Here is a 17,799-nt window from a genome sequence, read left to right as displayed (position 1 = left end):
GCTAGTTGGCTGGTCTGAGTCATCCTACTTGGATACAGAATGAAAGGGCGATTTGATTGGTTAACGATTTTACGCGAGTAAAAAAAAAAGAGAAAAGAATCCTTTTAATATTCTGTCAGGCAACTGTCATTTTTTTGTGTACATTTTCATGAAATATAAACATCTATATTGTTAGTGATATGTTCTTGTATGGTGATATTAATAAAGTCCTAAAGTAGTAATATTTAATATATTTTGTTTTTACAAATTCAAAGGTTCCTGCCCAAGTCTTTACCCGTGCATTTACTTTTATGTAATGAAAACGTCTATGAATGAAAAGCATTAATACAACCCATTCATTAATGTTAAGCTCAACTCAATCCTATGAATATTTAAATATTTTTACTCACACAATTATTTTATTTATTTCACTCCAGTTGTCACATAAAAAACTTGATTTATTGTGCATAGTTTACCAAACAAAATTATACATAATTTTCCATATTTATTTAGTATATTTAGCATATATTTTTGTAAATATCATTGAGAAATTTCCTCCCAAAGCCAAGAATATTGACATATATTAAGCTTCATAACCTCTCAGGGATTGAAAAACGTGTATGTAAGTGCCAACAAAACCTTTCGGGAAAACTTTTAGAATTATTATAAAATATTATAATTGAATAGGATACCCTGCCGCATAATTTATGCCTGTTTTTCTTTATTTTCTCTTTATTTTTACTCTTTTTAAATGTGTGCCCTGCCAATCGAGACTTTTATTTTGACACCTACGTTGCTTGTCTCGAAAGGAACAGGAAAGAGCGCATGTTCTACACAAGTTTGACCCTTGTGGATGGAGAATTTATGATTACTCCAAACGAATTTAGTTATTTTATTTAAATGTGCCCCTAAAAGCAGCAATTCAGGTAGGTAGAGGACCATTGTGTTATATGGGAACCGTGCAAAGACCTCACGCATAAACACTAATAACAAAGCCCAAGAAAGTGTAGTATTACAAACTGTCTGGTGAATATACGATATAAATATGTTGTATTTCTTGAACACAGAATAATTGCATAACATATATGTTGTTCAAGTGTAGATTCCATCGATCATTTATGGATTGTTCTTCTGTCCACAGCAGCATGAGACTGACAGCGCTGCTTTCGATGGCAGCAAGAGCTGCATTTCCACATGATTATCGTTACGGGACAAACAGACCGTGGACGGTCGCAGCCAAGCGGCTCAATCCACCAGGCAAGAAGAGAAGAAAGGTGTTTGTTGAACCTATTGCAAAAGAAGAATGGCAACTCGTGAGAGGAGACACAGTAAGTGACAATTTTCTGTGTTTAAACTTATGAAAGCAATACATATGTATTTTTTTCTTCTTGCAGATCATAGACATCTTTTAGTCCACTGAAATATAATAGTACTGATATTGTTTAAAAGGGGGTTTCAAAAAATGTACAAGAATTAAATACTGATGATAAATCCTTTATAGTAAATACTACAGTATTCCAAAAAAAGTAATTGTTCATTTTGATTTCATGGTGACTTAAAGGGATAGTTCACCCAAAAATGAAAATTCTGTCATAATTTACTCACCCTCAAGTTGTTCCAAACCTGTATGAGTTTCTTTGTTCTGCTGAACACAAAAGAAGATATTTAGAAGAATGTTTGTAACAAAGCAGATAGAGCAACCATTGACTACCATAGTATTTTCCCCCCTACTATGGTAGTCAATAGTTGCTCTCTGCTTAGTTACAAACATTCTTCTAAATATCTTTTGTGTTCAGCAGAACAAAGAAACTCATACAGGTTTGGAACAACTTGAGGGTGAGTAAATTATGACAGAATTTTCATTTTTGGGTGAACTATCCCTTTAAAGGTACACTATGTAAAACCAAATTCAATAAAATATCCAAAAACCACTAGGCCAGTGGTTTATATATTTTGTTCAGTTGAGTACTTACAATATCCCAAATGTTTCCAACTATTTGTAAATCGTGAGAAAATTGCTATTTTAACCAAGGAACCGGGACGTGTGAGGGAGTCGCCTGTCGATGGCGTCATATCTGTGTTACCCTCGGTTTCATTTTGCAGGAACGCTTTACTCTTACTGCAGTGTGCAACAAGTGTCATAGCAGCTGTCGAGTGAACGCACAGAGTAACGTCATAACAATTTTCAACACACTCAGCTGTATCTAATATGATAAACAGAGCTGCGTTACCTCATACTCATGACCGGAAAAGCGGAAGTGGCACTGGCGACTATGACATAATAAAAGTCCCGCTGCTCGCGAGGCATGTTGCGCTCATCTTATTAACAAACGCTCCAGCGGCCTTGCTCAGCTCCACAACACTCGGTCCTGCTCTGCTTCATACTACAGTAACGTTAATAATCGCATTCTTGCACATGATTTCTGCCCGAGTCCAATCCCGATTCATCTCCACCGGCTGTGAGGTGAAGACCACATGTCTCAAGATTCTGCGCTCAAACGTGGCGTCATCAAACTATGCCTTTGTTTTGAATAGGCCACCTCAATGTACACAAATAAATAATACATTTAACAGTACAGTATTACAGGTAGGGGAAAAAAGCATAAAAATAAACTGAATTATTTTTTATTATTATTAATAGTATTTGTATATAATATTAAATTGGGTTTCCTTTCACAAGGATGAATATATTTGGAATATTTTTTTTTATCTAAAAGATAAAAAAAAAAAACCTGGTTTAAATAATCTCCCTGTTGTGGATGTTTTAACACCATTTATCCCCTTAACTTGTGCATGTTTTGTATTATTTCACAATGCATATCTGCATAACGTACCATTTAAATCTAATTCAACCAGGTGGAGATTTTGTCTGGAAAGGACAAAGGGAAGCAGGGCAAAGTTTCTCAGGTGTTCCGTCATCGAAACTGGGTCGTGCTCGAGGGCCTGAACACTGTAGGTGTAAAACATGTATTTAATAAGACTCTTTCGTTATTGAAAAGCAGCACTTTTAATTGTTTTCAAAAAAATTTTTTCCAGCATTACAGGTATGTTGGCAGATCTGGAGATTACCGGGGTACTTACATCGCCAGTGAAGCCCCTCTGCTGCTGAAGGATGTTTCGCTTATTGACCCTACTGACAGGTGAGCATTAATATGGCCTTCTGGAGCACCAAACATTAGAGTAATACACCGATCAGGCATAACATTATGAAGTGAATAACACTGATTATTTCTTCATCACGGCACCGTTAGTGGGTGGGATATATTAGGCAGCAAGTAAACATTTTTAAAGTTGTTGTGTTAGAAGCAGGAAAAATAGGCAAGTGTAAGGATTTGAGAGTTCGACAAGGGCCAAATTGTGATGGCCAGATGACTGGGCCAGAGCATCTCCAAAACTGCAGCTCTTGTGGGGTGTTCCTGGTCGGCAGTGGTCCGGATCTATCAAAAGTGGTCCAAGGAAGGAACAGTGGTTAACCTGCGACAGGGTCATGGGCGGCCAAGGCTCATTGATGCACGTGGGGAGCGAAAGCTGGCCCGTGTGGTCCGATGAAACAGACGAGCTACTGTATCTCAAATTGCTCAAGAAGTTAATGCTGGTTCTGATAGAAAGGTGCCAGAATACACAGTGCATCGCAGTTGGTTGCGTATGGGGCTGCATAGCCGCAGACCAGTCAGGGTGCTCATACTGACCCCTGTCCACCGCCGAAAGCACCAACAGTGGGCACCTGAGCATCAGAACTGGACCACGGAGCAATGGAAGAAGGTGGTCTGGTCTGATGAACCATGCTTTCTTTTACATCACGTGGATGGCCGGGTGCGCGTGCGTCACTTCCCTGGGGAACACATGGCACCAGGATGCACTATGGGAAGAAGGCAAGCCGGTGGAGGCAGTGTGATGCTTTGGGCAATGTTCTGCTGGAAAACCTTGGGTCCTGCCATCCATGTGGATGTTACTTTGACACGTACCACCTACATAAGCATTGTTGAGACCATGTACACTAGAGCCCTGCGCGGGACTGTTTTCTTCATCCCGCTCCCGCCCGCACCCGCCGAATTTCTGACCATTACCGCCCGCTCCCGCAACGTATGTGTTACACTCCCGCCCGCTCCCGCAATATGTATGTCCACTCCCGCCCGCACCCGCAAAACTCTGAGAATTTATTCCCGCACAATAATAGAGATGCATTGATTTTGTGTCTTCTCCCGTCCCGCAGGGAAAAAAAACACGTATTTGTATTGATATTATTAAAGAGATTCATGGGGTTGTTTGTTTCGTTTCCCTGGCCTGCATGTAAAAAAAAAAAAAAAGACAAATACATTCAAATATAATTTCGTTTTTATCAAAAACTTTGCACATAAAAATAGACTGCTTTGCAAAACAGAAAACAGAAAAACAGATTGAGAAACAAAAAACAGATCCCTATTCGTCGGTCAGTTCCGACATACGTCGAACGACCGACTGAAAGGAAACCTGAGAAAACATGCTTCAACAGAACGTAATGTGAACACAAAATAGCAAACGGACATTTAGAAACAATCAATTTCCACTCACTAAACTTCTATGTATTGTTTGTCAAAAACACCAAACAGTCAACTTGACCTGCAGGGAGTGCTGAGCGTTTTTGGTGAGGTATGATCAAGTAACGTTAGCTATGTATTTGCCAGCTGCGCAATATGTGGATACATATAACGTTATACCGCATGATTTTGCCTACCAAAACAATTGAGAAACTTCTCCAAATGTCAGACTTTCCTTGCTTAGCTTTTGTGCTGTAAATACCTCGTTTGAGGTTCTTTTTTACATCATCTATTGACATCTTCTCCATCATGTCGTTAGGCAACCTCCCTATCCCGCCGATTCCCGCTGTGTTTTTTTTAGCCGCCCATTCCCGCCCGCAGCAAAATTCAAACCGCCCGCTCCCGCGAGATTTGCGTTGGGTCCCGCGGGACCCGCCGGGACTCAATCCCAATGCAGCCCTCTAATGTACACCCTCTCATGGAAACGGGATCCCTGGTGGCTGTGTCCTCTTTCAGCAGATAATGCGACCTGCTTCACCTGATTTGACTTGTCCTCCAAATTCCCCAGATTTCAATCCAATCGAGCATCTGTGGGATGTGCTGAACAAACAAGTCTGATCCATGGAGGCCCCACCTCGCAACTTACAGGACTAAAAGGAACTGCTGCTAACAACTTGGTGCCAGATACCACAGCACACCTTCAGAGGTCTAGTGGAGTCCATGCCTCGATGGGTCAGGGCTGTTTTGGCAGCAAAAGGGGGATGTTAGGGGGATAATGTTATGCCTGATCAGTGTATAATGCAACACACCTGGCTCTCAATGTATGTGTTTGTGTCTAATGTTTCTTAGGAAGCCCACAGAAATTGAGTGGAGATACACTGAAGAGGGCGAGCGAGTGCGCGTTTCTGTCAGGACAGGACGGATTATTCCCAAACCAGTCTACCAGAGAAAAGACGGCATCATTCCCCAGCAGTGGAAAGGTGGGGTTTCTGAGGAAAGGGAAAGGAGTAGAAAGATTAAAGAAACAACAATGCATTTCTACCTAGAGTTTTATATATTCAAATCTTTAAATATGGACTGTTGATCTACCTTGCAGATGGACCCAAGGACACATCACCAGAGGACACGCTTCTTAAAACATACATGCCATCTTTGAAAACCCTTGAGGAAGAAGTTATGGAGAAATTAAACATTCAGGAAGATAGAAGGCCTCGTAAAAGCTACTGGTACTGAGTTACCACAGAGACTGTGTATTATGTTTGAGCTACAATAGCAAGATTATTTATCATGGTGAAATAATGTGTCCTGCAGACTTTGTCAATAAAATTAACCAAATGTTATACTCCGCTTCCCTTTATTTTATGCCACAAACACATGCTACCAACCAATACACACAGCTTATTTTCGGTACAAATGTACACTGTGGTTCAAACGTTTGGGGTCAAATGCTGTTTTTTAATGTTCTATACATCAAAGAATCTTGAAAAATGTTTACACAACAAATATTAAGCAGGAAAATAGTTGATGATAATAATAATAATAATAAGAGAAGTGTCTTGAGCAGCAAATCAGCATATTGGAATGGATCATGTGACACTGAAGACTGGAGTAATTATGCTGAAAATTCAGCTTTGCATCACAGGAATAAATTACATTTAAAAATATATTCAAATAGAAAACGGGTATTTTAAATTGTAATAATTTTTCACAATATGACTGGTTTTACTGTATTTATAATCAAGTAAATGCAGCCTCGGTGAGCAAAAACATAAAAAAAATCTTACAACCCCACTATTCTGCCTAAATAAATACTAACCAACTGAACGACCTCTTTACCTCAGCAACAACAAAACTGTTCAAAAGAAATTCGCAAAGAAAAATGTTTGTGTTTTATCTATCTCCACAATAATTCAGTTTCTCTCACCTCCAGTAGAGCTATGTGTGAGTTATGATTTTGCAAGGGTATTATAATGACATTCGTCTTTTCAGTTTGTTTATTTTATTATTTTAATTTATTTTCATGGTTCGTCACGTTTATTGATCAGATTCCACTCCACGCCGGTTGGTGTCAGTGTCGCTTAATCCTCTGAAACAGTGCAGCGGATGTTGAGGAAATCCTTCACGATGGTGGAAGAAAATTGTTTATGGGTCTAAATGGTTAGAGAGGAACGGTGTATGTTTATTAACGGGTATTACTTGTTTGTTTAGGCTAATATATTGATGTTTTAATCGCGTTTTGCAATGAAAATATTGTTTTAAAAGCTTAGTTAGTTCAAGCACGGCTCCTGCTGCAACCGTTGATTTATCTGGGGGCGAATTTGGCATCGATGTTGTCTCGATATTTGTCCATATAAACCTGGAAGGACAGTACAGAATGATATGAGATCAGTAGAGCTGCGTTAGTGAAAGTGATGCTCGTCAGCGAATCTTGCGTCTGATTCACTCTCTTCAAGTAAATGCAGCACATCTGATCGGTGGCGATGTCTCTAGTAGCGTACGACAGCAGCGACGACAGCGATCGCGACGACTCGGCGGGTTCATCCGCTCGACCTGCGGGTAAGACCGGCGGACTGTTCGCTTCTCTGCCCGCGCCGAAAAAGACAGAACAGGCATCGGCTCCTCCACCCAAGAGGATGATTATGGATTTGCCGAAACCCAAGAAACGCACAGAACCCGTTAAAATCAGCGTTCCTGTAATGAAACCAGCAGATGTGAGTTTTGCTGATACTTTAAATGCAAATTATTTGACTGAAACTCTTTCTGATTGATGGTGTTTGTCTGTTTTAGTCTGACTCTGAGGATGACGAGCCAGTACGAAAGAAACGAGCTCCTCAGGTATGGAAAAAAATGTTTCCCCCACATTTTTAAAGTCCACTTGATAGTAACGTTTTTTTTAAATGTTTTTTTTTATTACAGCTGTACTTAAATATTTATGATCCAAAATCAGTTTTTGAGTACATAACCAGCCAGTGTTCAAAACTATCTCCTTACCTTAGTCCGATTCACAACGGTAAGCTTGTAATAATGTGTTTTAATGGTACTGGTGGATTTCCACAGGAAATTCAAGCATGTGCTGTTCGTCTTTGCGTTATTACATCACATCTGTATACGTAAAGGAGGAGTCTGGCTAGGAGGGTGTATCGCATGTGAGGATGCTGCAGGTAGCGGATCATTTATAGCCTTTTCTCACAGCAGCTGGAATAATTAAATGTATAATTTTTAGGGCTGCTCGATTATGGAAAAAATCATTATCACGATTATTTTGGTCAATATTGAAATCACGATTATGTAACACGATTATTTCACATGACTTTGGGAATGTGTTGCATTTATTAAAAATACACCTTTCAACAATTCAATTGAAATTGTAACATTTGTTGTACTTTTTGAACTATTAAAATAAATAATATAACATATATTCAAATCAAAGTATAAAAGTATTCACGTAAAAATGATAACCACAAATAAATAAGATCAACAATATGGTTCGGCTAGATATGCTTTTCAGGTATGTCTAACATTAGTTTTCAGGTACAGAAATGTATCAAATGTAAAATAACATTGCAAATTTAAGTGCATAAATTAAAGATTAATCCTTTTAAACTTACAAAAGCTATTCAATCAAGAGCGGTGAGTGATGTCCTTGTCTTTTGTTGTTTGACATTAAACAGACGGCAGGAAAGGCTACTGCCCCTTTAAGACCTAATGATACTGCCCCTTTAAGACCTAAAGCTCGGATATGCGTTGTCTTTCTCGACTGTATAAAGTTCACTTAAAGCTACACTATGTAACTTTTCCGTCCACTAGAGGTCGCCTGTTCAAAACAAAGGCGTAGTTTGATGACGGCACGTTTGAGCGCAGAATCTTGGGACATGTGGTCTTCACCTCACAGCTGGTGGAAAACAGTCAGGATAGGACTCGGGCAGAAATCATGTTCATGTATGCGATTATTAACATTACTGTAGTGAAGCAGAGCAGGACCGAGTGTTGTGGAGCTGAGCAAGGCCGCAGGAACGATTGAAGAGCGGGACTGTTATTATGGCATAATCGCCGGCGGGACTTTTATTATGACACGGTTGCCGGCGCCACCTCCTCTTTTCCAGTCATGGGTATGAGGTAACGCAGCTCTGTTTATCGTATTAGATATATCTGAGTGTGTTAAAAAGGAAGTTATGACGTTCGCTCAGCGGCTGCTATGACACTTTGTTCACACTGCAGTGAGAGTAAAGTGTTTCACTGAATAAAACCGGAAACCGAGGGTGACGCAGATATGACGCAATCGACAGGCGACTCCCTCACACGCATAGCTCACACGTCCCGGTTCCTTGGTTAAAATAGCAATTTTCTCACGATTTACAAATAGTTGAAAACATTTGGGATATTCTAAGTACTCAACTGAACAAAATATATAACACTGGCCTAGTGGTTTCTGGATATTTTACTGCAAAAATCCTACATAGTTCACCTTTAAGGCATATACAGACTATGTCTGCTAGGATACTCATAAAGATGGACATGTTGACATACGTTTTGTGTGAGTTTGTCCGTTCAAGAGCTTAGGCTTTCTGACCCCAAGACTCAACTAATCTCTGCAATTCTCCATCTGTGATCCTTGGAGACTCTTTGTCCACTCAAACTCTCCTCCTCACCATGCATTAGGACGATATAGACACATGTCCTCTTCCAGGCAGATTCTTAACATCTTTAGTTGATTGGAACTGCTTAATTATTGCCCTTATGGTGGAAATTGGGATTTTCAATGCTTTAGCTATTTTCCTGCAGCCTTTCTATTTTGTGAAGCTCAACAATCTTTTGCTGCACATCAGAACTATACTCTTTAGTTTTACTCATTCTGATGGATGATTAAGGGAATCTGGCCTTTCTGTTTCCTCATTTATACTCTTGTGGAACAAGAAGTCATGGCTGGACAATTTCATTTTCCTAGTCACCTTGGTATGCTAAAAAAAAATTAAATATTAATTGGAATATACTTCAGATATGTTTTACTCATAAAAAAATTCTAGGGGTGCCAATAATTATGGCCAACGTGTTTTGGAGAAAAGCATTTATTTCATAATGTGAGTTTCCCCCGACTATCCATTCTTTTACGTCAATGAAAGTTTAGATTTTTGTGAATTTTTTGAATATCGGTTTAAAGGATGAAAGATGCAGATTTATTTTTACAGCCATCTTTGATCATATTTACCAGGGGTGCCAATAATTCTGACCATGACTTTACATGTCGTACCCAAGTTTAATAGAGCCATGTCGCACAGTGTGATTTGTAATGATCTTATACAATTGCTATACAAGTCCCCGGCGGGACTTTTATTATGCCACAGTCACCGGCGCCACTTCCGTTTTTCCGGTCATGAGTATGAGGTAATGCAGCTCTGTTTATCATATTAGATACATCTGAGTGTTTTGAAAATTATGTTATGACGTTACTCTGTGCGTTCGCTTGGCGGCTGCTATGACACTTGTTCACACTGCAGTAAGAGTAAAGTGTTTCTGCAAAATAAAACCAGAAACCAAGGGTAACTCCGATATGACGCAATTGACAGGCGACTTCCTCACATGTCCCGGTTCCTTGGTTAAAATAGCAATTTGCTCACGATTTACAAATAGTTGGAAACATTTGGGATATTGTAAGTACTCAACTGAACAAAATGTAAAACACTGGCCTAGTGGGTTTTGGATATTTTACTGAAAAAAAAATACATAGTGCACCTTTAGGTACACAGTCTTGTCTTTTTGTCTGATTTTCAATTCACGTTTTCTGGATGGCCCGTTTTCATCATTTTTGTGAAAGTATAAATGGTCTGGGTGGGACTAATAAGAATATTTTCTTCCATATTCTTCAGGGAGGTGGTGGTCTGTCCTCTCTGCTGCCCCAGCCTAAGAATCTGGTGGTGAAGGAAATGCAGCGGGCCCTGGTGCCGCACACCCTAACCAAACGCCCTGGATCGGATAAGCCGAAAGCATCCGCAGCAAAGTCCCAGGGTCTTTCTGGAACCAGCCCATCCCCGTCCGCCATCAAAGCGGCCGCAAAGTCAGCGGCGATGCAGTTAGCACGACAAATGGCCGCGGATGAAGAGGGAAGTGACGATGAAGTCGCTCCGGAGAACTACTTTTCCCTACCAGATAGCTCAACAGAGCCTGCGATGTCTCAAAACCCAGATTCTCTTTACATTCCCTCTCTACACCCTCCATCTGCTGTGGAGGACGCCCCATTGGACTTTAGTTCTAATGCGGACAGTGGCAGTAGGTCAGTTGGAGCGATGCAAGACAGTCAGAAGGAAGAATTCCCACCTCAGTATCCTGAGAATCCACTGCCAGAGTCTTCTCCACAGGTACTTCAAACATGAGTCCTTATGAATATGCACCATACACCATATTCCTTTCCAATTTCAGCAGCTGATGCTTTATGAATATATGTTTGACAGGAGTTCTTTGGGGAGGGATATTACCAAGACCCAAACTCTGCAGCTGACGAGCAAGATGAGTCAGGGTCCTCTTCAATGTTCAATGATGAAGCAGTGAGTTGTTTGTAGTCTCTCGATTACTCAATGATTTTTTTTTCTGTAATTATATGGATTCCCATATTTTCCAACCTAAAGTATGACCCACATGAATTGCTTAAAGGGATAGTTCACCCAAAAATGAAAATTGTCATCATTTACTCACCCTCATGTCGTATCAAACCCGTAAGACTTTCGTTCTTATTCGGAACACAAATTCCGAATAAAAATCTGAGAGATTTCTGTCCCTCCATTGACAGCTACACAACTACCACTTTAACAGTTCAAAATGTTCATTAGGAGATCGTAAAACGAATCCATATGAATTGAGCAGTTTAGTCCAAATTTTCCTGAAGAGACTCGATCGCTTTATATGAGGAACGGATTGAATTAGGCTTTTATTCACATATAAACATTCATCCACTCACAAATCAGTTGTGGTAAACGGAAGCTTAAAGGGTAACTAAACCCCTGCTCAGAGCTTAACTCCACCCACTGGCAATTTTTAAAAAATGCTGGAAAAGTGGGCAGAGCCCGGCGGACACAGAGGGGACAAACCGAGGGCGGGGCTGAGCGGAGGGCGTGCACCTGAGACCCGCAGGGACGGGTTGTTTGACAGCTGTCAGACTCGCGAGTCGCAAAGATGGAGAATGACTGGAGTGACGCCAGTTTTGCAACAGAGCGGTCATTTCGCCTACCTTCACCTGAAGTGGAGGAGGGTGGATTGTCTGTAACAGACACAAACCCGGAGCCTTATCAATGCGAGCCGCTGCTCAAACTGCGTTAACTCCCGATGCCAGTGAAGCAGCCGCGCAAGAGAACTGACCTAATCTATCTGCGTCCGCGGCAACCACTTGCGTGTCCGGGTTTGAAAGCGCGTCTCAAGTATGAAAATTATCTGTACACATGACGGGCGGCAATAATATCGCAAGAAAAGCCTGACGTGTACTGACAACTGCATTATTTAACCGTATTTTCTTCAATACAATTTTAAAGCAAGTGTCAAGTGAGTTTCATTCATAATGTTTACTTCATGTAACATGACAGCTCATACTGGAGTGTAGCCGTTCTCATACTGTGATTGGGGGAAACATTTCTGAGGGCGTGGTGAGCTCGCGCTAGGGGCGCGGATAGTGAGCCGTTGGAGGTACCATCCTACGTCACGATGTACCACAACCTCCAATAGGAAAATTCAACTGCAGTAGCCACCGTTCAACCTTAAGAGGGCAGCACTTTGGCGGTTTTACACCATATTTTATAGAATTAAAACACTTTATACTCAAATGTCAAAACATTTACTCGAATCAATGAACAGCATTAATAAAGCCCCAGTATTACAGATCATTAACTAAAAAAAGTTGGTTTAGGGTTTAGTTACCCTTTAAGTATTTTTCGGGTGAACTATAAAATTGCTGTATTATCAAATACTTTTAATTCACAGCCATAAATATTAGGAATGTACTTTTATTATTCTGTAAAACAAAGTAATAATAATCATTCTTGTTTTTTATTGTTGTTTTTATTAAATTCTCAAATAATTATGAATTAATTTATTATGCATTTAATAATTATTTATAAAAAAAATAATATTCATTATTATTAAATTGTTATTTATTATAGTACAATAGAATTACTGCAATCGTAATATATTTTATTAATGTGTAATTTAAATAATACAAATATTATTTTGAATAATAAGTTATTTTCTACATTTCACAGTACATTAGTATTATTGCAGTCGTAATATATTATTGATTTGTCAGTTTTAGTAATTTCAAAAATAAGAAAATATTTTGAATAATCTATTTTTCTACATTTCACAGTTCATTAGTATTATTGCAATAGTAATATATTTTATTGATTTGTTAGTTTTAGTAATTTAAATAATAAAAATAATGTATTTTGAATAATAATAATTTTTTCTACATTTCACAGTACATTAGTATTATTGCAGTCGTAATATATTTTATTAATTTGTCAGTTTTAGTAATTCACTAATAAAAAATATTTTGAATAATTAAATAATTTTTTTTTTCTACATTTCACAGTACAATTGTATTATTGCAATAGTAATATATTTTTATTTTGTTACATTTTTGTCATTTAAATATAAATCAATTAAATAAAAATATAACTGAGTAATAATGGTCATTATTATTTTAAAATTTTACAGTACAATAATATAATTGCAATAGTGGTATTGTTTCATTGATTTGTAAATAAAAAAACGAATACAAATATTATTATATAAATTATAGAATAAATTATAAAATAAATTTGATCTTTAGCCAATCACATGCCTGATTTTTGTTGCTCATAGTATAATTTTTACTTGAGTATTGATCTTTGGTGTGCATTTGGTTACTTCTGTTGGGGTAACAGCTTAGGACTCAGGACCAGTAGTGAAAAATGAAGACCAAGAGTCAGGAGTGTAATTAATTAAAGAAAAATGTACTGAAGAATAGTTTGCAGTTTCATCAGCAGAAGCCAGCTTCAAGTCTCACAAGGAGTTCGTAGGCCGCGCTCCCTCTAACAGTCTCCCCGCCTCCACCTATCTACATACAATTTCTCAACAGTAATACTGTTTTCAAGGTCTAACCACGTCATTATTGCCATGGGGAATGATTCTGATTGGCTCAGAGAAAATGGACAGTCTTGGTAAATTTCCACACATTGTCAGTTAATCAGATTCACGTGTACAGATATCACTTGTTGACGCTTTCACCCCGGAATTAGGCACGTAATGACCTTCCAGATTCTGGAGCAGGCGCCAGCTTGTCCAGAACAACAAGTCCCTCACCATTTAGCATGCCCGTAATCCACCTCCAATACTGATCTGTAACACTGAATACTGCGCGCACAGCCGCACACACAGATACACCGTCTTTCCAAGGTTGGAGTTGGTGAGATCGGCTCCAAACCAGAGAAAGTTTTTCAAAACATATTGATAACGTGCTTTTCTCTCAGTGAGAGATACAGATAATAGTACAGAACATATTCATCTTGATTTTTTAGGGTTTCAGTAAAAGGAAATATAAAATAAAATAAAGAAAGACAAATCCATATTTAATCTCTGGAAGCCGTCACCACTAAGAGAAAAAAATACAAACTTTAGGAAATATAAAGGAAGAAACAATCATTGGTCCTCTTGATACAAGCAAAATCATAACTGGAAAGAATCATTAAAATCATAATAATTATAGAGGAGGATGAATATTGATTGAGGCTTTGATTATAAATTTAATTAGGAGATATATATATACAACTATATTGAAGCGGTAGTGGATTTCAGAATCCACCTTTCACTTCATTCACATCATGCATTTCGTTGAGTTGTGCTGTTACTTTTCAAAGCAAATGTATTTATAATTTTGCCTAGTGGATGTAAAACAGGTGCAAAGTTCTGTATAGGTGTTGTTTTTTTTTAATGTTTTACTTGGGCCAGTAAGTAACCACCTAGCAACCACTAAGAACACCCTTGAAACCATCTTGTGCATCCTAACATCATGACGTTTTGCCATGACTAACTCCTGATGGATCAGGGTTAAATTCTAACATTGTTTGTATTTCTCCAGTTTCGGCGGCTGCAGGGCAAACAGAACCGCGGAAGAGAAGAAATCAAGTTCCTAGAGATCAAAGGAGACGATCAGCTCAGCGGCAATAAGCAGTGGATGGCCAAGAACATGTCAGCAGAGGCAGAGCCGCGCAAGTCCTTCAGCAAGGTAAGCACCTCGAATAGAACACTTAATAGAGCGTTAAATGAGGACATTTCAGTTCAGACAGGTGTGGAAGTGGATGGATATTTATGGATGGAAAGAAAGAGACTGACTTTTCCATCTCGTTTTCAGAAAAAAGGAGATCAGCCAACGGGGCAACAGAGACGCAAGCACCAAATCACGTATCTGATTCATCAGGCCAAGGAACGCGAGCTGGAACTCAAGAACAACTGGGCCGACAACAAAATGACTCGCCGACAAACGCAAGCCAAGTACGGATTCTAATGGACTGGATATCAAGATGTTACGCACACCTCTACCTAATGTTGAGCAGATTTTGTTGGCCTGTACAGAAAAAAACGCCAGTTCGTATTGTTTCAGAAAGTACTGCAAAGCTCGGCTGCTATTACATAGTTTGAGACGGCTCCCAAATGTCTACCTAATACTGTATTTCCTTTTGAACAACATTGGGTTTTGTTACGATGGTCAAAAATCACTTGTAACATAACTGTATCTGTGTGGGTTCTCATGATTTATTATATGATTGCGATGTCATGACTTGTTTGTCTGTTAGGGTCTTGTCTTCCACACTGCCATTGTGAGCAGTGGCATATATAAAACATTATTGATGAGACATGTGGGAAAAAAACGGGTAACACTTTACAATAAGGTTCTGCGTTGACATAAGTTAATGCATTATGTATTATGATCTTTTTATAGCATTTCTTAAGTTTGGTCAGTGTTAATTTATAAATATGCTATTGCATATTGTTAGTTCATAATGCATTAACTAATGTTAATGTATACTAATTAATGTTTGAGCAGAAATGAATTCATGTTAATGTATACAATCTTATTGTAAAGTGATACTTAAAAACCTTGTAAATCTTAAAAAAGTGTTGGAGTGAATCTTCCCGATCCTGGTTTGATTCTTTTTACTGCTTGTTTTCATTTGAATGTAGATTCTTAATGGAAGATCCTTGTGTAGAACCATGAGTAAAGTGTAACAGTTTCATTACACCTATAGGAAATGTACTACGTTTCATTTTGTGTGTTAAAACACTTTTATGTGTGAAATAGTTTCTATATCACTGCCAGAAATAAAACCTTACATAATAAGGTTGGTTCACAAAATAATTTGACATTTACATGATTTTTACATAGCCTTGCGGGAGATTAAAAGGATGTAAAAAATAAGGGTGAAAGATGTTTTTAATTTGTTCAGTGTGTAAATATATGTCTCAAAAATAGGAATGGGTTCAAGCCACAAACATTAAATTGAACAATGATTTAATGTCAATGGAGTTTCGGTGTTTTATTCGACTCTTAAACATTAAAAATGTAAAAAAAAATGTCAATTTGAATCTTAGACTGTAAAAAAAAATGGACGACGCACCTTCACTCTCTTCCATTGTTGAAACCATAGACAGTAAAAGAAATGGACACAGCGCCCCATAGACTTCAACGCAGAAAAGTTAGAATCACTCACTTCCTGATGGCTGAGCGTACTGCGCAGCCTCAGACTGAGCTTGACAACGTAGATGTGACGTGAGCAACCTGTCTTGACAGTTGTAAGTCTTCTAGTAGTTGTGCAAAGTGAAATCTGAATCACCGAATCTTGCAGGGGCAACTTTTGGTAAGTATTATGATTAATTATTTTGCATAGTATTTCTTTATTTTAAAATGTAACGCCAGTACGCCGTTTTAAGCAAATGATTCCTGTCTATACGAGTTTATACGATAATTTCTCTACTGCGCGACAGAGAGTCGCGTGGTTATGATGCAATCGTTAGCCTATTTTTTACAAAAACGGCTTCTACAGGGCGATAGTGTAAGATACAAGGTAATGGAGCCTTTTATACATTGTCGTGTTTCTTTAGAAATATACAATGGACAAATGGAGTCTTTAAACGCCTTTACGATGTAAAGTTATTCGCTGTCAAAGTGACGCCAAAATGAATGGGAGTCAATGGAATGCTAACAGCAGGTGATGGCTTGGTTAGCAATGGCTGCCCCTATGGAAGGTACGCTTTCCGGGTGTAGGATTACCCCCTTGGTTGAAACCGCTGATTCGGGACCCGAGTTTGCGCAGTAGTGAGAGAGGAAGTGGAGCTGCGGTATCAAGGCGCCGCCCACACTCCCGCAGAATCAGTTTGTACAGTTTACAGCAGAAAAAGTCATGTCGGCGTGAAATAAACAGTTATGGAAATGTAGAAATTAAAATTAAAGCTCCAATCTCCTCCCAAAAAAGTCAGGATGCTTCAGTGACTACTCTCAGAGAAGCTGTCGATCTCAGCTGTCAATCGTGACGTCATTCCCATTTTTATTAGACTGGGTAAACCCAGCCTGATCTGCTGGCGATTTGATTTCACCCTTCAACTGAGTCTGGAAACCTGTACATTCATTTCTACTGCTTCTGTTACACTTTTGCGGGAACCAATCACAGACTGGCTTATCCACCTGGCGTGCTATTGGCGGGTTTAATGCTGCGTTCACACCAAACGCGAATAGAATGTCAGGAGCGAATGATTTCAATGTTAAGTCAATGGAAAGGTGCGTTGACGCGCGTCTGGAGGTCCTGCGGTATTCGCGTCATTCGCATGAACTGGACGCGAATAGAGCATCTTGCGCGAGTGGTGCTTTTTGTGCATTCACGGATTAGAAGCGAATTCGCGTCTGACGCCCGAGTTGAAAAATTTGAACTTTGCTGTCAATTCGCGCCGCGTTAACTAATCAGGAGCCTGCTTGCTGCTGTCACGTGGAAAAGTGACGTGACGAGAAACCCTGCATAATTAAAAAATACTACTATTGTGTCACAAAATGTAGTTTTAAGACTTTTTCAGGTGAGAATGTAGTTGTTTAAAGCTCAAATCTGTGGTTTATTTATAAAGAGAGCGCCTATTTTTTTAAAAAAATAATCTTGCGTTTTTGGAGTTGTGAGATCCAGGCGATCACCGGGCACTCAGCACTCGTTAACCCTGGCGAGAGCAGCCTTTCCTCGGCCAGGTAGTGCGTTGTCTGGATATATATTTATATATTTACTGGATGCGCATTTATTTATACAGG

General features: G+C 39.0%; 2 protein-coding genes across 3 annotated transcripts; both read left to right on the top strand.

Annotated features, from left to right (window-relative positions):
• The first annotated feature begins 775 nt into the window (after positions 1 to 775).
• mrpl24 (mitochondrial ribosomal protein L24) lies at positions 776 to 5,835 on the top strand. Of its 2 annotated transcripts, none has more exons than XM_079828439.1 (6): positions 776 to 905; positions 1,121 to 1,307; positions 2,836 to 2,931; positions 3,016 to 3,119; positions 5,346 to 5,476; positions 5,593 to 5,835. In XM_079828439.1, the coding sequence occupies exons 2-6, from the start codon at positions 1,125 to 1,127 to the stop codon at positions 5,727 to 5,729; spliced, it is 651 nt and encodes a 216-aa protein (XP_079684565.1). In that variant the 5' UTR covers positions 776 to 905; positions 1,121 to 1,124; the 3' UTR covers positions 5,730 to 5,835. The 2 variants fall into 2 exon arrangements, with proteins under 2 accessions (XP_079684565.1, XP_079684566.1); XM_079828440.1 differs by having other exon boundaries at positions 777 to 905; positions 1,124 to 1,307.
• A 751-nt stretch (positions 5,836 to 6,586) lies between these two features.
• prcc (proline rich mitotic checkpoint control factor) lies at positions 6,587 to 16,076 on the top strand. Its single transcript, XM_079828438.1, has 6 exons — positions 6,587 to 7,207; positions 7,284 to 7,331; positions 10,361 to 10,849; positions 10,943 to 11,035; positions 14,593 to 14,739; positions 14,866 to 16,076. Exons 1-6 carry the CDS (start codon positions 6,977 to 6,979, stop codon positions 15,016 to 15,018), a joined length of 1,161 nt encoding a protein of 386 aa, XP_079684564.1. The 5' UTR covers positions 6,587 to 6,976; the 3' UTR covers positions 15,019 to 16,076.
• Positions 16,077 to 17,799: the final 1,723 nt, after the last annotated feature.

This window comes from Gobio gobio, assembly GCF_949357685.1.
Source record: "Gobio gobio genome assembly, chromosome: 11".
Taxonomy (NCBI): Eukaryota; Metazoa; Chordata; class Actinopteri; order Cypriniformes; family Gobionidae; genus Gobio; species Gobio gobio.
The sequence above is the reverse complement of the archived record's forward strand: the minus strand, read 5'-3'. Positions and strand labels throughout refer to the sequence as shown.

Bases quoted from the DNA above. Each gene is read 5' to 3' on its own strand.
- mrpl24 (XM_079828439.1), top strand. From the start codon at position 1,125: ATGAGACTGACAGCGCTGCTTTCGATGGCAGCAAGAGCTGCATTTCCA. The intron at 3,120-5,345 runs GTGAGCATTAAT...AATGTTTCTTAG, and splicing joins CTTATTGACCCTACTGACAG to GAAGCCCACAGAAATTGAGT. The intron at 5,477-5,592 runs GTGGGGTTTCTG...TCTACCTTGCAG, and splicing joins CATTCCCCAGCAGTGGAAAG to ATGGACCCAAGGACACATCA.
- prcc (XM_079828438.1), top strand. From the start codon at position 6,977: ATGTCTCTAGTAGCGTACGACAGCAGCGACGACAGCGATCGCGACGAC. The intron at 7,208-7,283 runs GTGAGTTTTGCT...TGTCTGTTTTAG, and splicing joins CTGTAATGAAACCAGCAGAT to TCTGACTCTGAGGATGACGA. The intron at 11,036-14,592 runs GTGAGTTGTTTG...GTATTTCTCCAG, and splicing joins CAATGTTCAATGATGAAGCA to TTTCGGCGGCTGCAGGGCAA.